The 24611-nt window shown below is 41.7% G+C and overlaps 2 protein-coding genes and 2 non-coding genes across 4 annotated transcripts; 3 read left to right on the forward strand and 1 right to left on the reverse strand.

Moving 5' to 3' along the window:
• The first annotated feature begins 5688 nt into the window (after positions 1-5688).
• Positions 5689-5762, forward strand: trnai-aau (transfer RNA isoleucine (anticodon AAU)). Its single transcript has one exon. It is a non-coding gene; the product is annotated as a tRNA-Ile (tRNA).
• Positions 5763-6056: 294 nt separating this feature from the next.
• Positions 6057-6128, forward strand: trnaq-cug (transfer RNA glutamine (anticodon CUG)). Its single transcript has one exon. It is a non-coding gene; the product is annotated as a tRNA-Gln (tRNA).
• A 178-nt stretch (positions 6129-6306) lies between these two features.
• Positions 6307-11221, reverse strand: exosc9 (exosome component 9). The gene is made up of 12 exons (XM_085460349.1): positions 11076-11221; positions 10771-10865; positions 10562-10681; positions 9691-9793; positions 9453-9590; positions 9230-9312; positions 8282-8414; positions 7642-7730; positions 7373-7519; positions 6921-7087; positions 6739-6814; positions 6307-6640 (listed from the first exon to the last, which is right to left on the reverse strand). Exons 1-12 carry the CDS (start codon positions 11139-11141, stop codon positions 6577-6579), a joined length of 1281 nt encoding a protein of 426 aa, XP_085316475.1. The 5' UTR covers positions 11142-11221; the 3' UTR covers positions 6307-6576.
• Positions 11222-12688: 1467 nt separating this feature from the next.
• On the forward strand, positions 12689-24408 carry clgn (calmegin). Its single transcript, XM_085460350.1, has 15 exons — positions 12689-12921; positions 17791-18048; positions 18154-18227; positions 18378-18436; positions 19263-19404; positions 19486-19567; positions 19710-19902; positions 20043-20232; positions 20614-20727; positions 20818-20974; positions 21241-21456; positions 21570-21686; positions 21778-21898; positions 21992-22131; positions 23063-24408. The coding sequence occupies exons 2-15, from the start codon at positions 17791-17793 to the stop codon at positions 23135-23137; spliced, it is 1938 nt and encodes a 645-aa protein (XP_085316476.1). The 5' UTR covers positions 12689-12921; the 3' UTR covers positions 23138-24408.
• The last annotated feature ends 203 nt before the right edge of the window (positions 24409-24611 follow it).

Here is a 24611-nt window from a genome sequence, read left to right on the forward strand (position 1 = left end):
ACTGACGGACACTGCAGGCAAATTCTGCCCACCGTGATATTGTTGCTTAAAAGAGTGGAAGCTTCTGGCACAACGTTCATGCACGGAGAAATAAAGTGAGTGAAAGTTTCCAACAGCACAACTTTGATAGTTTCATAGACACATTTTTGGCTTCTGTTCTTCATCCTTGTAGACACGATTGGAATAGAGTCTAAAAAAATAAAAACAATCAACCATATGCATTCACATATATATCTACCAAAGATGGGGCAAGATGGGGTTAAAACGAATCACTAAAGAGGGAGTGCCCATAAGAATACGTGGGTTGCATTATATTTAGTCCATATAAACAGGAGAAGGGGTGATGTTTGAGTTTAGCTCCACCCAGTGTCGCACAACTCCATTGATTTTTTTTTTAAAAAGGCAAGTCAAAATAGATTACTAAGATGTGAAAGTTGTGCTTTATAGCAAAATCCTCTTTGCCACAGAAATAAGCTTCAGGTTCAGCTGAGGTCTTGGTTCAGTGTCACTCTCTATAACAGGTGGATGCAATCAACACACTCCTCTAATTAGGACAAAGGAGCTCAGGTTTCAGAGCAAAGGATGCTGTAGATGTTAATAATAGCTGTTTTCCTGCTAGCTGGGGAATCATTGCAGACAATTTTTCCTGGAAAAAATTATCTTCCTTCTAGGGACATGAAAGATTGAACATGAAACATCATAAAAATTAGACCTTTAACTTTAAAACCCAACAAAATAAGACCTAGAACTGCAAGATCTAATGAAAGTTATTTATGCTGCTTTAGTGTCACTGCCTGCCAAAAGGCCCAGTTCGTGTTGTTAGTAGTAGTTAGTCAGTGTCAAGTAGCTTTTCTGTGTTAACTGGTTTCTGCTTTTATCCAAATTTCATTACTTCAGAGTAAAGTTCTGGTCTTCAGCAGTGGGTCTGAAAAATCTCCCACTGCAGCCATGCAAGAACTGGCACTCAGCTCCTGAAGCCAGTGTGAAAACGTCTTCACAGATTACAGAGAAACACACTGATGCCTCTTCATGTTGGGGAGAAAATTCTTCTTGCAACAGCTCCAACAAAAAAAATGTTTTAGCCTTGATAGATAGTTTTTCCCTTCATAACAACTCAGAGTAGTGTGAATTTTTTATAACTCGTCCACACGGACATATATATAAGAGCATGGCCTGTTTGATAAGAAGGTGTCTAAACACATGCTGTCTGGCAGGTCCCACCTCCACTGCTTCATGCCATTAAACTGCAGCACTTCACTGTATGTGGAGTTTGTGCTTTATTCCTCCCAAACTGGTTAAGTCTGATCCATGATGATCATCTCTGGAAAAAGGAAACTCCAGCTCTAAACAACATTTTTCTTTGAATGTGTTAAAATGCCTCACTGGGAGTTTATATCAACAATAATAATGACAACAATATGACTTTTTTTTTTTACTGGTGTGTGAGCAGAGACTCATTTGCAAACTTGCAAAAAGGTGCTTCTAATTTGCATTTGTTTTAAAGTCAGTACAGCATTTCCCATCAGAAATGTTAATATCAACTAAGAGTAAAAGGTGCAGTGATGGTGAATAATATGTAAATTTGGTTCCCCCAGCTTTTGTTTTCAAGGCAGCAGCACTCAACAAATGTTATGCAAAACCTGATAACCCAGCACGAACTTCCCAAGAGCTACTTGTGATGACAGGAATGTTTGGCTAAACCAGTCTTCAAGTGCCCCCATAAATGGATTTGTTATGTGGCTGTGAAGGAAAGTAAATGACAGTCAGCCATTCTTGGTCCTCTCTGGTTTTCTTGGGAAGCTTTGAGATGTGTTTGGGCTCCTCATCATACTGTATGAATCCTTCTCCACAAAAAGATGAAAAAGACCAAATTTTCTGAAAAATCTTCAAAGTGGGTTCACCTTTAAATATGATATGTCTCAGCTTACCCTGCATGACGTCATTTAAAGGCACTACTCTACAAAAACACATCTGAAGCATATGTGAAGGTGTTGGTGCCTGTACTCCAAGTGCACACAATCATTGGCAACCACCAATGTTCCCTCTAAGCTGCGCGCGTGCGCAATTGCGCACTGCTGGCACGGTCTCTGCGCACAGAAAATCTGCGTTTCGCACAAAAACAAATCTAACCTGAATTGAAATTAAAGTAAATACGTTAACAATTCTGTTTTGCAGTGTTAGTCAGTAAGTGACTGGCTGCTCCCGTATGGGATTAGAACGATGCCACCTTATCCCACAGTCCAGCCAATAATGCGATTCACATTCATATATACGCAGCTAATCAACGTCGCTGACAGGCTATGACAGCGTCCTTATGTGCCGACACCGGTGTTTTAGCTAGCAAAGCGGCGTGGCTGATGTGGAGTGATGCCACGTTAATGACAACGTGTACAACCATTGGAGATGTGAGGATCTGTGCAATTTCCTTACTGATTTAAACTATGTATGTCCCATTGTTGTCTGTGCTTATTATCTGAGGTTTGCTGTTCATGTCTACTTTTTTTCATTGCACAAACAAGTGTGTTATACCAGTTTCATATCTATTTAATTCAGTTTTATGAGTGTTTTCATGAGCAGGATTTGCAGGAGGTTATGCAGTGAGGATTAGAAGAGCAGAGGAAGTGAAGATGGATGGATGGAAAAGTAAAAGGTAAGTTTGGCAAGATGGTAGTGAGACCTGCTATGATGTATGGATTGGAGACGATGGCACTGACAGTAGACAGGAAGTTGAGGTGTAGGTGAGGATGCTAAGTTTTTCATTGGGAGTGACCAGGAAGTGACAAATAGAGGAGATGTTGAGGGCTAGTGTGACAGAGGAAGACAAGGTGAGATGGGGAGCAGATGACCTGTGGTGACCCCTAATGGGAGCAACTGGAAGCAGAAGAACAGGAGCATATGGTGCTTTAAACGGTTTAAAGGTTTGATAATCTTTAATGAAGCAAATAACCAAAAATCTGTATTCAGTACAGTTAGAAAAAGCATGTTAATGTTTTGTTAATGAGTTGCAGTCTCATTTAAATCCAGCTCAGTGTTTATAATCAAACGTTTTGACGTTTTGGAACAAATCTCCATCTGCAGCCTTTCCTCATTTTCTCTGCCGTTTCTTGGATGCTGCTGCCCCCTTCTGGTGAGACTTGGAGCCTGTATTTCTGAGAGCAATAAAAAATGAATTGAGAACCACATCAATATGTGCGTAGCCCTTTGTCTGTTGACTGTATTCATTTGAAAATAACAGCTTTGCTTACTTTGGTTTTTCTGACACCTCTGGGTTTAGTATGACCACATCCTCCTCTTCAATGTCTGATATCTCAACCACATCTCCCAGTTCAAACATCACTTTTACATTAAACTGTCCAAATAAATAAATAATAAACCACCTTCGCCCACGTCCATCTTTGTCACTTCTTCCACTTGCTCGTCACCACTGTTGTCATTTTTTTCCTCTTCATAGTCATCTTCATCATCCTCCTCCAGTCCCCAGCTGTTCTGCAGCCCCTGCCCCACCTGTCCAACACCAGGGACTGGCACCACTGGGGATGGCACCCTAGCATGTGTGGTTAAGGAGACTAAGAACAAGGACGTGAAACACATTTTCTTTGTTGCTATCAATTTTTTTCTCAGCATTAGCATAGCCTAGCCTAAAAATCAAACACAAGAACAAAATGCCTATAGCTTGTTAGCTTCTGATTGGCTGCTCCTTGTAAACAAAAGATTTAAACAGAAGGTATTGAGGGATATCTTTCTAAATTTATATGGCATGGGAAGAAATCTAGACTAAAGATACAGATTTTACAACTGCCTACAGATGAGGGGGGCCAGGAACTTCCTAACCTTTTATATTATTACTGGGCTTGCTATGCACAAATAATCTCAGGGTGGTTACATTCCTTTCTATTCTTCTTGGAGGTTGAAAGAGGAGTTAATAAATAACTTCATTGTGTTCAGCTTTACCTCAAGGAGATAAATATGATCGTCTGTCTGCTGTGAAACATTTATATACAGTATACTGTCTTCTCTGCCCATTATAACAGTTGGTGCACAATTAAGAAGTGTTTAATATGTAAATGAGCGTTCAACTATTCCACTGTTAGTGTAACACGATATATGGATGTTGACAGAAAGCAGAAAGGCAGCTTGGCGTTCTGCAAGCTACCCTCTCATTATCCGACAATTAAAAGTTTGGAAGTGTCCGTCTCGTGAAAGTGAATCTCCAGGCGGGCAAACAGTTGGTTATACAGGAACTACCACATCCCAGGCCCCCTGTACCCCGAGCTTTAGTTGGCTGTTGGCTCTTTAAATAATGTCTGAGCGAGACAGAAAAGGTCTCACTCAGACACATGGAGTCGTCTTCTTCTCCGGTCTCACTAATAGTTAGTCTAGAGACACAAACACCCACTTTCCATGATTACAGGCTTTCCCCGACCCTGACGTGGGTGTGTCTGAGAACCATTAGACCAGTGCTTCCAAAAGTGGAGGGCGCTTGGACAATACTCACAAGGCATCTAATTTTGTGTTTCTTTTCAATTGCCTTCATCATTTCAAATGTTGATAACTAAAAACAGTATTTTGGATTTTGTCTCACTGGTTCCCTTGGCCAGAGTTTATTCAATAAAGAAAGAAACTGCAAATTTTACATTAGCTCGAGTGATTCATATATTTGGCTGGTGAAGACTCACAACTTAGGAATGGACAAAATGCATACAGCCAGGAGTGGTCCTAGCCTGTTTGGTGCCCACACACTCCCTCTGTTGTCCCCTGCCCCCCTACCCCCCGACACACACACACACACACACAAAACATATTAAGGATTGCACATTGACATATTTTATTGTGAAAACTGTTGTCGAAACCATACTGGATTTAACCAGATAAATATTTTACATAGTGAGAGATAGAGAGTATCCAAATGGAATCTTTTCTCTTTTTTTCTAAACCGAGGACCTGATGGCTTTGACCTTTTCTTGTCCATCTTCCATCAGTAATTTTGCACTCCAGTATCAACACCCAACCCCACAACATAACCTAACAGACCTACACTTCAGTGCACAGATTAGGTTTGTAGAGGTTTTTTGTTTTTGTTTTTTTTTTAGATTTCACACAACTCAGGGAAATAGTTAACACATAATGGGCTTGCACTGACAATATTATGAATGAAATGTGCACTATTTGGAAGCAGCATGCCCCCTCCCCTTTCGACAGGTTCAGTTTGAGCAGCAGCAGCAAGGGGGCGCACCGAGGGCCCTCGCGCTCACTTTTTGCATATATGTGTGTGATAAAATTTAGTGAGCAACTCTTATTTTTAACTGGAGAGTTAAGCAAGGTTTATTAGCTTTTACAAGAAAACTACAATGTTTTGCTGATTTGGTGAAGGGTTTTCTTATTTGTGTGTAGAGTTTTGCAAAAATAGCCAATAGTTACAAAAAATGTGCTTAAGCCATCAGAAAAAACTGTAAATGGTTTAAAGCTTTCAGCACATAACCAAAAATCTGTAGTCAGTACTCAACAGCCTACATTTAAGTGTGAACACCAGGGTGTAGGACCAAAAGTGATTTAAAAACTGATTTAAATGTGATTTCGCATTAGCGGTTTGAGTGGTGTTCTAACATCCGCCACAGAGGTGCTATGTAGCTGCCATTTGTTATGAAACGTGTGAGTTATTTAAGTATGACTGATGGGCAGGTTCAACGTGGCCGGTTAGCTCAGTTGGTTAGAGCGTGGTGCTAATAACGCCAAGGTCGCGGGTTCGATCCCCGTACGGGCCAACTTTATTTTCTTTTATGTTGTTTCAAGCAATTCGCTAATACAAACATCTGGTCATCCGGCAGTTTTCTTCCATTTATCGAGGTTTTGTTCGCATGCTAGTCCATATCGGGGCTAGCTCATCACAAGTATGCTAACTAACTTCAGCTAACTTGCTTAATGAAGCAAGAACATTTTTCTTTTCTTTTTCAGAAAATCTGTATCGTTCTCAGTGAGGAAAAGTAGTTTTATAGACTTTAACGAAATGCCATCATGTTGTCTATATCGATCAAACCTTCTCATTGTGTCACAACGGTGGTTCCATGGTGTAATGGTTAGCACTCTGGACTCTGAATCCAGCGATCCGAGTTCAAATCTCGGTGGAACCTAAACTTTTACTTCTCTCCAGCTGCTACTCCTTATCATTATCATAATTGTAAATGTCTTCCATTGACAACACGTGCTTACTTTAATTAGTTTACACATTGAAACGATGTTAGGATATTTACAGATTCTCAGTTTGCATTTATCATTCATAAAACCCATTAGATGAAGCCAGAAACGCTGTTAGAAAAAAAGCTATTTAATTTTATTTGAAATCGACGTAGGAAATACATCCCTGCAAACAAACTGAAATATAAAAGTCTGATGTGCACAGATGAACTATCTTTTAACATTTTCACTTTCTGTACATTTGTTTGAAACAGTTACAAACATCAAGTTAATGTTTTATTTCTGAGCTGCAGTCACTTCAGGTGGGACTCGTTGAAATCCAGCTCAGTGTTTATAATAAAACCTTTTGACGTTTTGGAACAAATCCCCATCTGCAGTCGTTCCTCATTTTTTCTGCCGTTTCTTGGATGCTGCTGCCCCCTTCTGGTGAGACTTGGAGCCTGTAGTTCTGAGAGCAATAAAAAATGAATTAAGAACAACCACATCAATATAAAAATAATATTTATCTGTTAATTACATTCATTAGAAAAGAACAGCTGTGCTTACTTTGGTTTTTCTGGCACCTCAGGATTTAATATGACCACATCCTCCTCTTCACTGTCTGATATCTCAACCACATCTCCTGTAAGACAACAAACTCTCAGTTCAAGCACATTTTTATTCTTTTCCTCTAATCAGCAAACCTGACTTTTACATCAAACTGTCCAAATAAATAAATAATAAACCACCTTCGCCCACGTCCATCTTTGTCACTTCTTCCACTTGCTCGTCACCACTGTTGTCATTTTTTTCCTCTTCATAATCATCTTCATCATCCTCCTCCAGTCCCCAGCTGTTCTGCAGCCCCTGCCCCACCTGTCCAACACCAGGGACTGGCACCACTGGGGATGGCACCCTAGCATGTGTGGTTAAGGATGTCTTTGTTGATATCACAGACTGTATATAAAATCTTGATGTAGTCATTCAGTTATAAACCTTAAAAATAAAATTCATGTTGTTGACTTAAAACTGCCAAGACCACTAACTCATTACAAAAGCATTTATAGACGTAACAAATCCAGTGAAAAGTGGCATCTGTTTTTGGCAATTGCCCCCTGCTGGCCATTTGAAAGAATGCCATGACACCGTGTCCCATTTTTCATATGCTTTATATCCAAGCTTGTAATTCGGTTCAGGATACGTCTGAGGTGCAGCTTCGCCCTTCTGGATAATGCCATTGGCTGTTTCTGTCACATCTGTCATCTCAACCGGAGTCTCGTCCTTTTTCAGAGCTGTGATTCGGTCCTGTGGCATGGACTCTGCAAATCCACACTTTCCACCGGCCTTCCTGTATTTAAAATACGCATTTTAAATACAGGAACACAGGAAAATACACTGTTTTTAATTTAGCTTCGAAAATGATTCTAGTTTAAGACTGAAGTTTGGCAGTGAGACTAAGTCTCTGCTCACCTGGCTTTCCTGTCATTCAGCAGGGCTTCACTGATGAGCTCTGTGATCTCAGACACTTTGACACCAGCTATCTTACTGCACCTCATCACCTTCAACAAAACACAGAAAAATGATCTATTGCTCTGATAAAGAATTATTGTACTGAACAGTTATTTCACCAACATATCAGCCAAGTATCTGTTGATTTTAGAGTAAGCAAAAAAAAAATCATTTGGGCCTTGTAATATTTCACTGGCAGAGGGATGAACTGATTCAATTATATTCCAGCAGATTTTGGGAGCAGCCTGTTTCAAACAAAGCTGAAGATCAGACAACTGGACAAAGATCTTAATTAAACCTCATGAGGTTCTGCCATGATGTCTACAGACCTCTGTGGCCTAATCACAGAAAATCTGTGGACAGACCTCAGCGGGGAGTGTATGCAACAACATTTGCAGGACAAATAGTTGGAAAACTCCAAACAAGAAAGACTCTGCTGCTGCAGATACCTTCAGCACATGTCATATCTCCCATTCATAAGTCCTCATGAAACTTTGCATTTTGAGAAAAACAAAATAGAATTAATTTCTTAATTTATGCCTTTTGGAAATCAGCCCATTTTCACTCACTCACAGTAACAAAGAGCTTTTAAGGAGCTCACCTGCTCTTTAAGCAGCATAATGCCTCCGCTGGACTGGATGGAGCAGATCTCCCTGTGTTTGTTCATGGCGATTACCAACAGGCCATCCATCACTCGCTCCTCCCGCTCACACGGGTCCACCAGCAGGTAAGTGCTGCAGGGAAACAATGAGGAAGGTTAATGTTCAAACAAGTGGTCACCTGCAGGTACTCAGAAGGTCAGCAGAAAATAAGAGGACTGTTTTAAGAAAACAGCCCGAGATCAGTTAAGTTACTCTCCTGATCGCCTGCATGTTACTACAGTTAAATGCTGAGGCTGGATCAGGTGACCCTGAACGCGCACTCAGTTGTGCCGCTAAAGTCAAATTTATATTCACTCTCACTGGCAAATTTATTAGGTACACCTCGCCAGTATCAGGTTGAGATGATCTGAGTTTTATCATGTGTGCACTGATCATAAACATGTTGAGCAACAACCCTCAGGCAGGCTGTGGAGTTGAAACAATGCACATTTGTTCCTGAGGAACCCAAAGTTTCCCAAAAAAAGGTCCCTCATAATATCACACCATCACAGGCAGGGTGGATTCATGCTTTCACATCGTTTACCCCAAATTCAGTTGCTATCATGCAAATGTCACAGCAGAAATCAAGGTGCTGTCAGACCAGGTGATGTTTTTGCATGTGGGAAAAGAAGATCAGCAGTTTCTGAAATACCCTGGCCCGTGTAACACCAGCAACCACGGCACTGTCTTCATGCCTCAATGCACTGAGCTTCCCCTCACTCCCCAGCTGGTCGTGGCAGGCTGATGAGGGCTGCCCCTCCACGAGTTTTGTGCTGGTGGAGGTCTGAAGTGACTCTCTATAAACACTACTGAATATACTGAGTTAACTAAAACCTGCTGCACCTGTAAACATGACATTAACATTTTGATACAGAGGAGAAGAAATCTTGTGAGAAGCAGTGTTTTACCCTTGTTGGAAGAAGGCGAAGCTGACGCTGATGGGCATGTGGTAGATACTCAGAGGAATGGGGTCTCTCTCCTCTGGACTGTACTGAAGACAGAAATTAAAAAAATAAAATAAAATACAGCTAACATAAAGCAGAATTCTCATGAAAACAATAACATCATCAATTTTCTCCCAGCAGGTCCAGGGAAGCTCAGACACCACCTGCTGTGGTGCTGCTGACTCACCACTGTGACTTCCTGTCCTTGGGTGCTGACGTCAGGGCGCCTGAAGTGGCACAGAGCGGTGATGGCGGCGATGCTGGCGGCATCCATCAGGTTTCCATCATTATTCAGTGTGTGAACATCCACCCTGATCTGCCACACCTAGAGACCCGCAAGCAGGCACCACCACCATCATCATCATCATCATCAATAGATAAAGCTTCTCTCTGTCTGTCGTGTCTGTCTTGTGTGTATGTGTTACCTTTTCTCCAGACACCACACACAGAGACTCTGTATCGATGCACTTGGAGTTTCTCAGGCATCTCTCCAGCTGTCTGTTTAGCTTCACTGACAGCTCAGACTGTCTGGAAACACAGAAAACCCCACAGATGATTTACACTCTCTGCACCAGCAGTCTGTCTAAATGAACCAGACAGCCCCAGGGGACGACCACTACTTGGAAACTTGTGATTAACAATAACTGCACAGGTCATCTATAATTCACCAGCTATCATTCTCCAAACACAGAGGTCCTCTTACATATTATTTCCATGTAAACCAGAATTGTTGGTAAGCTAAGGTAGCTACTGTAGATCAAGTCTTAATTACCTCACTTCGAAGCCAGGAGCAGGAGACACATAGATCAGATGCCCAAGCCACCTCAGCTAGTTCCTTACGCTATGAAGGAGTAGCAGCTGTACTCTGCGCGCCTCCTGAAAGAACGAGCTCCACACCCTGGCTCTAAGACTGAGCACAGACGGCCTTTGGAGGAGCTCATGTCTGTCGCTGGCATCCACAATCTCAGTCACTAACCACAGCTCGTGGTGACATAGATGAACAGCTGTTGTTTCATGGTAACCTTTCTCCTCACCAAAACAAAAGTGCCACCAGTCCTTTTATCAGTCTCCCGCTGCATACATCCCCAACCCAATTGGTACTCCACCCTCATCCAACTGGGAACCACGGCCTCAGAACATGGAAGCTTATTATGGATGCTTTCCAGTCACCAGATCTAATTAAATTCAGGAACAATGTCCCTACACTCCATAGAAAAAAAACCCCAAGCTTATTTCTTTATATTCCAGCGAACATAAATGAATGAGCTGAATTCAAAGAGTGAGGTTCGTCCTCACCTTCCCTGCTCAAATCCCGGTGAGGCCATCGGGGACAGCTCGATGTTGAAGAACATGATTCCTTCATTCGGTCGGTTTTCTTTAGGAGCCACCAGCTCGCACGACACCTGCGCCATGACCCTGCGGGGAGCCGTACAGTGAATACAGAGCTCAGTGTACACAGATGCTCAGTTTGGCACACGATTGCAAACATGTGGCTGCAGCTTCACCTGGTTTGTCCCAGATCCACAAAGCAGCACCCATAGTCAGTCCCAAAGCTGATCTTAATCTTCCTGTAGTCATAGGTCTGCCGTCCATCCAGGCGCTGAAGGAAGAGAACAGAAACAGGACCCATGAGTGCGGATGAAAGCCTGTAGGTGTGCTATGGTAAGGCACTATAATACACATAAATCCTCTCTAAAACAGAGCAACGATGCCAGGATAGGACACTGATATATGACCATCATGTTAAATCCTCAGGCTGCGCGCGCGCACACACACACACGTAACAGCGCGTGCTGATTATCGCACCCACCTTTTTCTCTTCGATGGCTTTAAGCAGGAAGTCCCGCTCGCAGTTGGACAGCGGTGTGTCCTTCATTCTGTTTTTGTTATAATATACTGATCTAATTCACCGTTCCAAAAAGCATGTGGCCGCCATCGATGTTTTTTTAAACTCTAACCCGGAAGTGCAGAAGACACGTGAACGTAAAAACGGCTAGATGATATATTTTTTTAAAATAATTGGCGTATCTAAAATTATTAATATTAAGTATTTGATTAAACTCGTTTAAATTAATTTAGAATCTTTATTTGTGTCGTATTTCATTATTTTTGATATGTTGGGCGTAGAATTTATTGATACGGGTCTTTTATTTTGAAATCCCAGCGCGGTGTGATGGTTTGATGCCTTTAGTGACATATTGAAAGCTTGTCCTTTATAGCTCTCAGTAGCTGCTTTTTATTGTTTTGGAGGAATTTGGAAATTTTGGAAAACACATTACAAAGCAATAAAAAAAATGGGCAAAATGTATTTAGTATGAGGATATTCCATTCTTTAAATGTTGTTTTATGTTATGCATGAAAAATAATAATAAAATTCATGTTTTGTCACTCAGTTACACTGAAATATATTTGATAGAAATGTCTGTGAAGGTTCTCAGTCATCCAGGTGAGAGTCCTCTTTTCCTCATGCCTGGCAGCTCCATCTTCAATGCCCTCCTCTGCACAAGTCCAAACTATCCCAGCCTGCCTCTTTAGCTTTGTCTGTTAACTGCTCCAAAACTGACTTCTCCCTCTGATGTACTCATTTCTGATCTTGTCCATCCTAGAGGCTCACAATGAAAATTTTAGCATGTTTAACTCCACCTCCAGCTCGGCTTCCTGTCTTTTTATCAGGACCACCTTCACAGCAGGTCTCATACCATCATGAAAGCCTTCACTTTCATTCTTGCTACTGTCTTTCTACCACAAATCATCACTAACACGTGTCTAAATCCCCTCTACCTGCACTTTCTTCTTCATGTGTTGCTTTGGATGGTTGACTCCAGGAATCAAAATACTTTATTCATTCAAGAGGAAATTATGTTATATGTCATATTTAAAATAATCTACCTTCACTAGCTTTGGTTTCTTCTGTCTTCACCATTAGGTCTGCCTCCCTGTTCTAGTCTTGGTTTTTCCGATTTTCATTCTTCTTCACTCCAGAGAATACCTCCACCCTTTCAGACTCTCTTCTAACTCCTCCCTACTCTCAGGTCACAGGTTAATCTGCAAATCATAGTTCATGGAGACTCCTCCTTCACATCATCTGTTAGCTTGACCTTTACCCTGACAGACAAGAAAGAGCTCTGAACTTGTTTATTTTACTTTTTTCTCTAAATTTTGTATTAATAAATGTATTATTTAGAGAAATGTATTTTTCTCTAAATAATGTCATTAAGCTTTTTCATTTGTGTAATTTGTAAGCTATTTTTATTTATATATGTATTCACTTACATTTTTTTTTAAATATTCAATATTCAAGATTTGTTTAGTTATGTGTTTAATGCTGAGTGTTCCTTTTCAGTCATTTCATACTTATGAATACCGCTATGCTCTTAATTTCTGCGGTGCCTGAATGCACCCTTTACGCTTCCAGCCACCCTGGTGCGCATGCTCAGTCGCAAAGGAACCTGTCCTCAGCGGCGCACCGTTATCCGGGCCGAGCTGTCATCCACGGTCCATCTCCTCCAGCAGATAACCGTGCTCTCCTCGACTGTATCCTAGTAGTATTCAGCGGGCTCACCCCACATAACTCTTCCCGTGTTTTTGCGTGGAGAAGCAGTTTTCATCGACGGAGTTTTTTTTTCTTTTCTCCGTGATATCCAGAAGGCGCAAAGGTTTGTTTGCGCTCATTCAATCTCTCTCCATCCTCCCTGTGCGACATCACTGCTAATGTAGCCAGCTAACCGTTGCTGTTCATTCATTTCTGCAACCGAAGAATGCGATATTCGGCGGCCTTTTGCTTTCAAATTAATTATTAGCATCTTTTAATTTAAACACCAGTGTGTGTTGAATTACCGGGCTCCTGGTACGAGCCCGTTAGTTTATTTCTGGCTGAGCTTATCTTGTGCTAACGTTTGCCGTTTGTGACTGGCGCGCTAACGTCAGCTAGCCGAGCAGCTCCTGCAGCCAGAGCCGCTCTCTGAAAGAGCCTGGACGTTGCTGTGTTTGGTGGCAGCCATGTTAGCGCCTCTGACCTTTTATTTTTTTAGTTTTTTTTTTTATTCCTATTGTGTAAACGTGTGTTATGACAATGGTTATAAATGGAAAAATGTCACATTGGCGCTGTTTAGAGTCAACCAGATGCTGATAAGGCATATAGCCCCTGCACACTTCAGCAGGAGGACTGAAGCGTGACTGTGGGGTAAAGATAACTAGAAAGATTTGCATTTCCTGCGAAAATGCAGTGTGGATGCTTTAAAGCTGAAGCTGTATGCAAAAACTAGCTGAAAAAGCTGAAAAGTTGCAGAAATTGTAAAAACTTTGCAGAAGCAAAGGAACTTTGCTAAAATGGAATAACTTAGCAGAACTGCAATATCTTAGAGGAAACATAATACTTGGCAGAAATACAATAGCATAGCAGAACTTAGCAGAAATATTGTAACTTACCAGAAACATGATAACTTCTCAAAAATACAAGAATTTAGGAGAAATAGTATAAGATAACAGAAAGAATATATTTAGCCAAAAATACTTAAGCATTACAGAAACACTATGATTTAGAAAAATAGTACAACAGAGCAGAAATACTGTGATTTACCAGAGACACTGTGATGAACTATGAATATTGTAATTTTAAATCAATACTATGTTTTAGCACAAATACTATAATTTGACAGAAATACTATATTTAGCACAAATCTTATAAAATAGCAGAAATAGTATGATTTAGCACAATGGTAATAACTTAAACAGAAAAATTGGAAAAGCAAAATGGACAGCTGAAAAAATGCTGAACATGCTAAGGGTCCCTCAAATATACTTGTTAAATGAAAAAAATTGGCAAAAAAAAATATAACAGCCACACAATCACAAATATGGACACATATGGAAACACACATGCACAGAGAGAGACACACACAAGATCCAATTCAGTCAACCAGTCTAAATATATTGAATTTGAATCTTACAATGAGATCATCCCATAAAAAGGCTCTCTCTCTCTCTCTCTCTCTCTCTCTCTCTCTCTCTCTCTCTCACACACTCACACACTCACACACACACACACACACACACACACACAGAGAAGTAAGTTTCTAGCTCAGTCAAGCAGCCTTGGAGCTGCTGAATTTGAATCCACCAATCAGAGAGCCTGTGCACTTTTTCCCGCCAAAACAGGTGCACGCAGCACAGAGAGAGACACAGGATTTTTGCAGTCTATTTCTCATAATGACGACTCCCCTCAAATAAATGACCATAATTTCCTAACCGTAGGGGCTAGAGCGGTCATTCTTACACCGTTTTGTTCAGAAGAGATGGGGGAATCTTAAAGTGTTGACAATTTATCATTAAAATATGAATTATTAAAGATAATTGACTTCTAATGCACCATAACTGAGTAGAGCAAAGCAAAAACTGCCTTGACTTGCCCTCAAACAACGCTTTCTAACTCTAAATCTATTTGGAGTATCAATATCATTCTTTCACCGTAAGAGACAGCAGGCTTTGGTGAACAATCATGGAAATTTTCAGGTCTCTGTGGAAATCCATTAAAAAGATATGACGAGAGAAAAAAGTGGTTCATTTCCAGAGTTTGAAATCTGAAGAAATCTGAGCGAAGGACGAAGTTCCTACCCTCAAACAAGTCTAACTCATTTCAGAACGGTAATAGGTGAGAAAATAATTCTTGAATTGTGAGCGTCAGGAGTGTCTGAAGATATACTGGGACAAGCCTTATGTCTTAACTTTGCTTCGTTAAGGAGATATGACGATTCGAATATGCCTCTCATTACAGAAATCAAGCGGTGATTTTGAACAAGCTCTTCATTGACTTTCTATGGAGAGTTTTGCGACTTTGTGTTGGTCTGAGGAGATTTGCCAAAATTCTATAAATCCCACAACAATGATAGTGACATTTTCGGAAACCCATCAAAAATACCTACGTTTTGATGTATAATTTGTGGAAGTTGAGTGAAGATTGAGCAAGTAGCAAGAAGTTGTTCGGACATGAAGAGAAGACTGCAAAACCTTCAGTGGCACACTGGAAGCCAAGTGCACAGCAACCATAACAACGCATGTATTTTGTGAAAAATCACAATTTTGCAACTGAAAACTTTAAGAGGCATAAAGGTAAAACGGTAAAAGATTTGAAAAAGCTGAATCATACCTGAATAGCCCAATAATTTGAGAACATTTTAAAGTTTGAATGGTTGTTCTACGTGAAAATATGAGGAAGTAGTTAAGTTTCAGAAACAAGCAAATTTTAGCAGAATTGCAGAAGTTTCCCATTCATTTCAATGGGACAAATTAAGCTTAATATTTTAAAAAGTATAATAGTGAAAAATACCAAAAGACATAGCAGGAATTAGCAGAAATAGCAGAATATTTTAAAATTTGAACGGTGAAAATCGGCTGAAAATTGTGGAAGTAGTTAAGTGCCAAAAAGTGTACGGAAGTCCCAAGAGGAACTCAATAGTGTGGATGCTTAAAGCATCCACACAATGACAGCTGTTGAGTACTAGATTATGTCCAGTAATAAATCTGTTTGCTAAAGGGGGAGTTACCTGCATAACTGATAGACTGACACCAGGTAAGATATGGTCGATGTGTCCTTGCAGAGTATTAGCATAACAGGCCAAGTTGAGACACCTGAAGCCTAAAACCCCAAACCATAGACAGAATAAAAGATGGGTGTAGCTCCTTGGTTTGAAAAGGGAAGCCAGTGGGGAAGTGGCTTACCTAGTGGTGCTCCAATCCAAATTTTTCCAGTTCCAAGATAAATAACTAGACCTCACATGTCTGCAGATAGGGTTTGATCTAATTGAGCGTTGATCTAATGCCAGTATTTGATTGTGCTGTATTTCTCATTGTGTGAAGGAAACTAGGAATCATTCTCTCGGTGCTAAGGCAACATCAAGCTCAACTTAACTCTGATATACTGACGTTTTAAAATAAACTTAGGAACATTCATACAAGATTTTATAATTTGCTAATAAAAGCTGATAATTTAGTTTAGAAATTGACTCCTTTTATTTCAGTGAGAAGAATAATGCATGACATCAGGCGCAACACAAACAATATATATTTTTTAAAATGTATTGGTAGTTTTCCATTTCTTTTCTGTCTGAGACCTTTTACTGTTCAGCTGAAATTGTGCATCGAGTGTTTCACAACAAGTCACAACAGTGGAACCAGTGTCCTCCTAGCTTCTACCAAATATAATGTCTCTCTGAACAAATGTACAGAGGTATAGTAAACAAATGAGTCTTTGCTGAGCTTCTTGATCCTGGTACCACAGTTTCTAGTTGAATAAAAAATATATTCAAACATGAAGAAAATCAGTTGATGTTGAAGGTGTGAAATACCTCCAGACTGCTGAACCTTTGCTGTTAACTTCCCCCAGTCTAAATTAGCTCTTCAGCATAAATACAGGACATAGAACTGGGCTGTTTATGGGCTGTTTGTTGCGGATATCCCATCCAGCTTTTTGAGTGAGGATCTGGGCCATATCTTTGGTGCATTCCTATTCAATTTAATTATTTTTACCATAAGCCTGATCAGTTGCTCAGGCAGAATAAACTAATTTATTCTGCTATATTTTCAGTTTACTCGTTAACTCAACGTTCATTAAACATCACACCTTTAACCAGACTAGCGCACTTCAACCAGGCATTAGCATCTCCACATGGCTGTCACAACAGGGGAAGATGAAACCGTGATAAAACAGAATGGTTACACCCCATCAAACTTACCTGATTTTTAAATGTTGAGCTCTCTTTCAAACTGAGCTTCGCTTTCAGTCCAAAGATGCAAACACATGAGCAACAGCACAATGCCTTTAAAGATAAGACAGCTTTTTCATTATGCTGCTCTTTCATCATCTCTCCCTTATGTTCATCACAATCCTTTTGATCCTCCTGCACTCTGTTGTTAGCAAACAGAACAACACCAGTTTGGGAATTAAACTTAATTAGGAATTAAGGGAAAGCATGCCGCTGTGCTGTCTCCAGTGATGCTTTTCATTTCCTGCTGCTCGCAACAAGAGCGAGCGGGTGTGGGCTGATCAATGGGAGGTTATTGAAGCTGATGTTCAGCATGCTAAATCGCCACCGTTTAGATTTCAAATGCGTATTCATACTGTGCATGTGCTGCAAAAAATAAGAAAGATATTAAAAGATGTGTAGTGAAGTAGAGGTGTTGCTCCTAAGGCGTTTCTTCTGGTGGAAAAACACAGCAGAAAATGTGCAGATTTTTTATTTTAAGAGTCATGATCTGAAGATACACGTCCCTGATCTTGTAGGATTGTGTCCTAATGTAACCTCCATGTCTGTAGTTTTTTTTTTTTTCCCCTCTAACCCTCACCCACTTGTCTCTCCTCTATTTTTATCCCTGACACGACACACACACTCCCCGTTGTTCTCCATAAATAAAATCCATCTCACTCACACCTGCCTCTTCTTCCCATCCCCCTCCCGCACCCTTTTTTACTCTGGCTCTAACACCATGCACATCCCTTATCTCACACTTCTGTAACCCTCCTGCTACAGATGAAATTGGAAAAAGGCTGGACGTGGCTCCTGCTGCTGCTTCTATCCACCCTGGCTGTGGCAGCTGTGGTGGCCCACGAGATGCAGTCGGAGGCCGATGTTTCAGACGTCGTCGTTGACGACGACGATGATGACATGGGCTTAGATGAGGAAGAGTTAAAGGTCCTGATGGCGGAGGATGAGAGCGAGCAGGTTAAAGAGACGCACAGCAAGAGCACAGCCAGCGAGAAGGACACTGACTCCAATGTCTCCTTCCAGGTCTGGAGCAGAGCAAAAAATCAGGAAATCTAGTAAAATGAATTGAATCAGAAGATTATTTGATGGCTGCAAAGCCTCTTATTGTATCCTTTATTATATCACCAGGTAACATACAGGACTCCTGTTCCCACTGGAGATGTGTACTTTGCAGAGACATTTGATGATGGTTCACTGGACAGGTATTGTTTAACACACAAACTTCCAAAATACAGCCCAAACTTATTATATGGTCTCCCACAGAGATTTAGCGGATCAAAGAGTGTTTCTGTGTGTGTGTGTGTGTGTGTGTGTGTGTGTGTGTGTGTGTTTCATGATGTTGATCTCCACAGATGGCAGCTGTCAAAAACAGTGAAGGAGGACGCGGATGGTGACATCGCCAAATATGACGGTTTGTTGCTGTTCTCTTCCTCCTATTCAAGATGCGTGTGGGCGTTTTCCTCACATCACGTATTCCTCATGCATGATTCCATTGTTTGAAAGGTCTGAAAATCGTATTTTAAGTTGCATTAAATTCAAAGTAACGCAAGTATATTGAAAGTACTAAACAAAACTATCAATTAAGCCTATAACAATCAAAGCAAACCACGCTTTAAGTCAGGCTCATTGTAACATATGTAAGCGCTCAAATTAGTACCTAAACCAGCCTTTTCTCTCATAGCCAACAGGGGGCGACTTCAGTGGTTCCAAAAGGAAATCCGACTCCTCTGGGTTCTGCGTTTAGTTCTACTTCGATCTTGTCATATCGGCAAAATGGCAAAAATGCTTGATTCTTCACAACAAATTTTCTAACCAATGGGACTGGTTGGCAGTTTTTAATAACTGACTGAAAATTCGCTCAGTCAGTTATTAAATGTAACTTCTTAAAACCTGCAGAAATTATGCTTTTAAATGATGATGATATTTATAATAGTTGGTCTAACTTGTATAGTATTGGCCACCTTTTCTTTTTGGTGCTAATTGTACTTCATTTGGCAACATAACTGCTGCAGCATGAGGTTACAATACCTGAGCCAGAAACTGGTCCTCTTAAAGCTGTCTGACACACAGTGAGCACCACCACACATCCCAAAAAGTAGGCTTTTATGAAAAACGTTACCATATAACCCACAGGACTAAAAGCTGTGGCAGTAAAAATAAAACTCAGACTTGTTCAAAAGAGAGAATCGTCCATAATAATAAGTGTTACTGTCCATTTACCGTGTCTGTGGCTGCAGGGAAGTGGGCTGTGGAGCAGCTGAAGGAGAACAAGGTTCCAGGAGACCAGGGCCTGGTGCTGAAGTCCCGGGCTAAACACCACGCCATTTCTGCAATGCTGGACAAACCCTTTGTGTTCAAGGATGAACCTCTGGTCATTCAGTGAGTTCACACTTTGTCCCTCGTTATGTAGAGAAGTCGCAACCTGGACCCATTAAACAGTTTTGTTATGTGGCGTCGTAGGTATGAAGTTAATTTCCAAGATGGTATCGACTGTGGTGGAGCATACATCAAACTGCTTTCCGACACTGGCAGTCTCAACCTGGTTTGTATACATGTTTTATAATCCACCATAATTAGCAAAACCTCCAGATTTCTGTGCTGTAATCTGATATTTGTGGTAGAATTGGGTGAATTTCTCTAATCCACCAAATGCTTAAGTATTTTTTTTCTGTTCTGCACTACAGGAGCAGTTCCATGACCGTACACCCTACACCATCATGCTTGGACCGGACAAATGTGGCGAGGACTACAAGCTGCACTTCATCTTCCGCCACAAGAATCCTCTGAACAGAGACATGGAGGAGAAGCACGCAAAGAGAGCCGACGTCGACCTCAAGAAATTCTACACTGACAAGAAGACTCACCTCTACACGCTGCGTATGTAGCTAATTTGAAGACATTTAGCACTCAGTGTTGTTTTGTAGTATGATCTCATTTTGGAGTAAGACTCAGATTTCATCAGATGACATTAAAATCCACTCTACTCTTCTACTTTGGTCACTTCTGTCTGGCATCAGTCCTGAACCCGGACAACAGCTACGAGCTGTTTATCGATCAGTCGAGCGTGAGCCGTGGCAACCTGTTGGAGGACATGGTGCCTCCGGTCAACCCACCCAAAGAGATAGACGACCCAAATGACTCCAAGCCAGACGACTGGGACGAGAGGGCCAAGATTCCCGACCCAGAGGCTGTGAAGCCCGATGACTGGTGACTATAGTCTCCATACTAGTGTACAGAATGACACACAAGTTGAGGCTAGAACTGATGAGCGAAAATGTTCAGTTATTCTCAGTCTGGCTATCTGTCAGAACAACACCATCTACAATTGACAGGCAGAAAACTCTTCCTTGCTCTTATTTTGAAAGTTCAGTTCTGTCCATTTTGTTCATTGGTCTCTGTCTTTGCAGCTAAGCTTGGACAAATCCAGAAACTATTTTGTTGTTCTTTAAACCACATCTTTGATATATATTGTGTGTCAACATTAGGAGTACAGCGGAGGTCATCAGATGGGGTCTTTATTGGGTAAAAGAGCTGAAATGTAAAAGCATATTAGCAAATAACAAACCCTGCTGTATGTGTGTAACAAAGGGATGAGGATGCACCTGCAAAGATCGAAGACCCTGATGCACTGAAGCCTGAGGGCTGGTTGGATGATGAGTCGGAGTTTGTCCCTGACCCCAATGCAGAGAAACCAGAAGATTGGTAAACAAACTCTTTCACCGTGGTCTTACAGTCATGCTAACTGGAATGAGGAATGGTTCAGGGTGACAGCTTGTCGCTGTGTTTCCTTAGGGACGAGGAGATGGATGGAGAATGGGAGGCGCCGCAGATCCCTAACCCAGCCTGTGAGACGGCTCCTGGCTGCGGGGTGTGGAAGCGTCCCATGATCAACAATCCTCAGTACAAGGGCAAGTGGAAAGCCCCCCTGGTGGACAATCCTAACTATCAGGTAACTATTGTTCTGTGGTTTTATACACATAACTTAAATTTATGTCACAGTGTCCACCAAGTTGCCCCTGCACAGCTGGTACTTTACGATTTTCATAGTTTTTTAAAATTAATTTATTATTTTTTATCTCTAGACAAAAGCTAAAACCGTGATGTTTGCTAATGTGTATTATTAGTACATCTTATCAGCAAAACAGCATTGGCCAGTATATTTGTATTTGTGGGTCCTTCTGACTGTATCCTCCATGCTTTGTGTTGTCTCCTAAGGGAGTGTGGAAGCCTCGTAAGATCCTTAACCCGGACTATTTTGAGGACCTGCAGCCGTTCAGGATGACACCATTCAAGGCTCTGGGACTGGAGCTGTGGTCCATGACCTCAGATATCTACTTTGACAACTTTATTATCACCTCTCACAAGGAGGTTGCTGACCGCTGGGCGTCTGACAGTTGGGGGCTGAAGAAACTGGTGGCCAGTGCTAACGAGGTCAGGAGCACGTGTGCGGGGTTGCTGTGTGCGTGTGACGTACCACAGAGCTGTCACGTTTCTGTGCAGAAGTTCTCACGGTTTACTCTTTGTCTCTCCCTCCATCTCAACAGCCAGGGATTTTTGCTCAGCTGATGATGGCAGCAGAGGAGCGGCCGTGGCTCTGGGTGATCTACATACTGACAGTAGGCCTGCCTGTGGGACTGCTCGTGCTCTTCTGCTGGCCAAAGGTACTAAGACCCTGCTAAACATTAATTTAGACTTCAGATCATAGGCGCAGCTTCCTGACTTTTGCTGTGATGTCTCGTATTTGCATCCCAGAAATCGGATGATGACTACGTGTACAAAAAGGTGGATCCGCCCAAGGCTGATGTGGAAGAGGAAGAAGAGGAGGAGGAGGAAGACAAAGGAGCTGAAGCTACAGAAGCAGCACCAGCTGCAGGTGACACACATTCACCTACATTTATACTGCACTGTTCTGGATCATATTTTCTCCCCTTACTGTCCTCTTTGTTTTTTTTCCCTAATGCAACAGAAGAAGCCGAGGAGGATGCAGAAGCAGGAGGGGACAATGTAGAGGGTGACGATGATGAAGAAGAGGAGGAGGAGGAAGAAGAGGAGGAGGAGGAAGGAGAAGAGGAAAGCAAAGCTCCAGGGAGAACATTAGAAGATGAGGTTGGTGTCATCTGTTCAACAGGGGGAAATGATAAAAAATTAACAGCTGTGCAGTCAGGGAACTTCTCAAGTCTTTGACATATTTTCTTTCTATTTACCACCAGAAGAGGATAAAATGAAACTATCAAGATGTGACTTAAGTTTAGCTTTAATTTAAGGGGTTGAACAGAAACAGTTGCTTAAATTGTGGAGGTATTACAGCCATTAATGCAGTGACTGTTTTGATTTGTCTCACTGTGCTGCTAAAAGCCCAAACTCACTCTCTGTTTACAAGATGACTGAAATGAGATCAAAATATGTTTTTAGAGAAAGTAGATCCAACAGATTTTCCGTAGCTGAACTGGTGGAAGCTTGCCTCTGGATCACTCAGGGTCTCTCAGCCTGTCTCCACGTTTGTTATTGGCACACTCGAGTCTGCTGCTGTCTGGGGCTCTCTTTATCCTGCAGTAGAGGTGGGCCGGTAGTCCAAAGCATCCCTTAATGAGGGGCTAATGTCCTCGCTCAGAGCGGTGCAAGCAGCAGTAACCCTAAGGGGGCAAAATATGAAAATCCAAACAGCCTCAAACTCCAAACTTCACTTCAGCTGACAGCGATACATCTGACAGGTTTTTTATTTTTTAGCTACACAAAGAACAGAGATTTTGATACAGTACACATCACCTGTTTCTTCACCTTTTAACCAAATAAAACTCGACATTGCTGCAGAATTGTAACACAGCCACTAGAATAAAACTTTAATCTTACAGGTCACTTGGGAACTGTCATTTGCGTTTGCAAGACGGGCTTTATGGTCAAAACTGCCCAATAACTCTCAACCTGACATGTCCCCAACACCTCATAAAGCTTTTAACATTTTAATAACGTGTCAGCTGCACGAGTGCTGTGGTACAGCTCCAGCATCAAAGCTGACGCTTCGCTTTCTGTCTCGCAGATGAAGGATGAAGGAGACGTTGCCGAAGAGAGCCACAAACAAGCAGTGAGAAAGAGAAGGGTACGGAAAGACTGAGGAGGCAAACGTCATGCCCGCTGTCTCCTTTCTGCCCCAACGGGGAAGAGGTGGAAGGGTCGTCTCTGCCGCCGCCGCTGCTCCCTCCTCCCTGAGCGGAGCAGCATGCATTTCCTTTAACTGGTAGCCTGCTCTCACCCCACCGGCTGCCCCATCCACTCCTCCTCCTCATCCACCCACCCCCACCACATCCTGTACCATCCCCTCGTCTTGTTTCTCCCTCTTCCCATCTACTCAGATAAGCTCCCCAGAGAGTCTGTGCATTTAGCTGTTTACCCTCCTCCTCCTCCTCCTCCATCCACTTTTCTTCATCCTTCTCTCCTTCTATAAGCCATCGCTGTCGAAACGCCTGTCAGCCCTAAAATGAAAAAGGCCCCGCCTCTCCTCCACCACAGTTCCTGCTCGCCGTGTTTCTTCTGCCATCATATCCTCTCCTCTCGGAGCAGCAGAGAGCGCCTGTGCGTTGTTTGTCCCATTTTTACCGCATATCGTAGGGGCTACTTCTCTCAAGTTAGACTCCATTCTCTCAGTGTCCTTTTTCTTTTTTTAAGAACGTGTTCAAGGACACCGTTTGGCAGATTTTCTAAATGTTCGGGTTTCAAGAGCAGGAGAGGATGCCGGGCTGTGAGGAAGGCTGTGTGAGATGTTACTACAGCTTCAGGACAGACAAATTCGTCTCAGCTTAGGGTTAAAGATTACCTCTTCTAAAAAATAAAAAAAATGATATGTTTAGATTTCAGCTAGTTTGTAATGAGCATTAGTTCCTTTCATGTGTGTTTTATACTAAGTTATAGCATTTAAGAACTGAGGATTAGCACTGGTTACCATATTTATTGTTTTTGGTTGTAATTTCTTTTGCAGTACAGATAAATTTAATATTGCAGTGTTTTAAATGACTCGAGGCAGATTTCCTGAAACTAAAAGCCTCTGACGTGCTTACTTTGAGCCAAGGTCTGAAATCAAAGTGAAACTTCAGCGCTTTGAGCAAAAATAAGTACAGTTCAAGTCTCGGCCATCAGTTGGAAGACAGAACAAAAAGCCGTGAGGACGTGTCTCATTCAGCAGTGCTTTCCCAGAATCTATCCCGGCTAGCCGGAGGTCAGATCTAGTTTGCAGCCTGGGGAAGACGTTGACGCTCGTTTGTTTTCTATTACTGTCTCAAGCTTTTTGTAGTTCACCTTCTCGCCACACACTGGCAGATATCCCTGTTTACATTTGTTTGCAAATTGTACATTGCTCTTGAAAATAAACTTATTTAATAAGAAAACTTATTCTGGGATTTATTCAGACCGGACAAAGATGCACACACCCTCTGTAAACACTTTTATGATGACTTTATGGACTTCAACAGTTTAGAAATGAATGGTCCCCATTAAAGTCAAAAATAATGATAAAGCAGGGTATGCTTTAGAGGAGGCCTCACTCATCATCTCTGGTTTAAAGCTGTCAATGAATATTAGGAATTTGATTATAC

The sequence above is a fragment of the Copadichromis virginalis genome, linkage group LG6 (genome assembly GCF_057382275.1).
Source record: "Copadichromis virginalis isolate Kocher_CV1m ecotype Utaka linkage group LG6, C_Virginalis_male_GT1.1, whole genome shotgun sequence".
In the NCBI taxonomy this organism is placed as follows: Eukaryota; Metazoa; Chordata; class Actinopteri; order Cichliformes; family Cichlidae; genus Copadichromis; species Copadichromis virginalis.

What these genes read in the sequence shown, in the direction of transcription:
- exosc9 (XM_085460349.1), bottom strand. Translation starts at nt 11,141, where the DNA reads ATGAAGGACACACCGCTGTCCAACTGCGAGCGGGACTTCCTGCTTAAA. An exon ending in GTGTGGTGTCTGGAGAAAAG is followed by an intron (nt 9,591 to 9,690) that starts GTAACACATACA and finishes GCGGGTCTCTAG; the next exon opens with GTGTGGCAGATCAGGGTGGA. An exon ending in CTGAATGACAGGAAAGCCAG is followed by an intron (nt 7,520 to 7,641) that starts GTGAGCAGAGAC and finishes TTTTAAATACAG; the next exon opens with GAAGGCCGGTGGAAAGTGTG.
- clgn (XM_085460350.1), top strand. Translation starts at nt 17,791, where the DNA reads ATGAAATTGGAAAAAGGCTGGACGTGGCTCCTGCTGCTGCTTCTATCC. An exon ending in GACTCACCTCTACACGCTGC is followed by an intron (nt 19,903 to 20,042) that starts GTATGTAGCTAA and finishes GTCTGGCATCAG; the next exon opens with TCCTGAACCCGGACAACAGC. An exon ending in GCTGTGAAGCCCGATGACTG is followed by an intron (nt 20,233 to 20,613) that starts GTGACTATAGTC and finishes TGTGTAACAAAG; the next exon opens with GGATGAGGATGCACCTGCAA.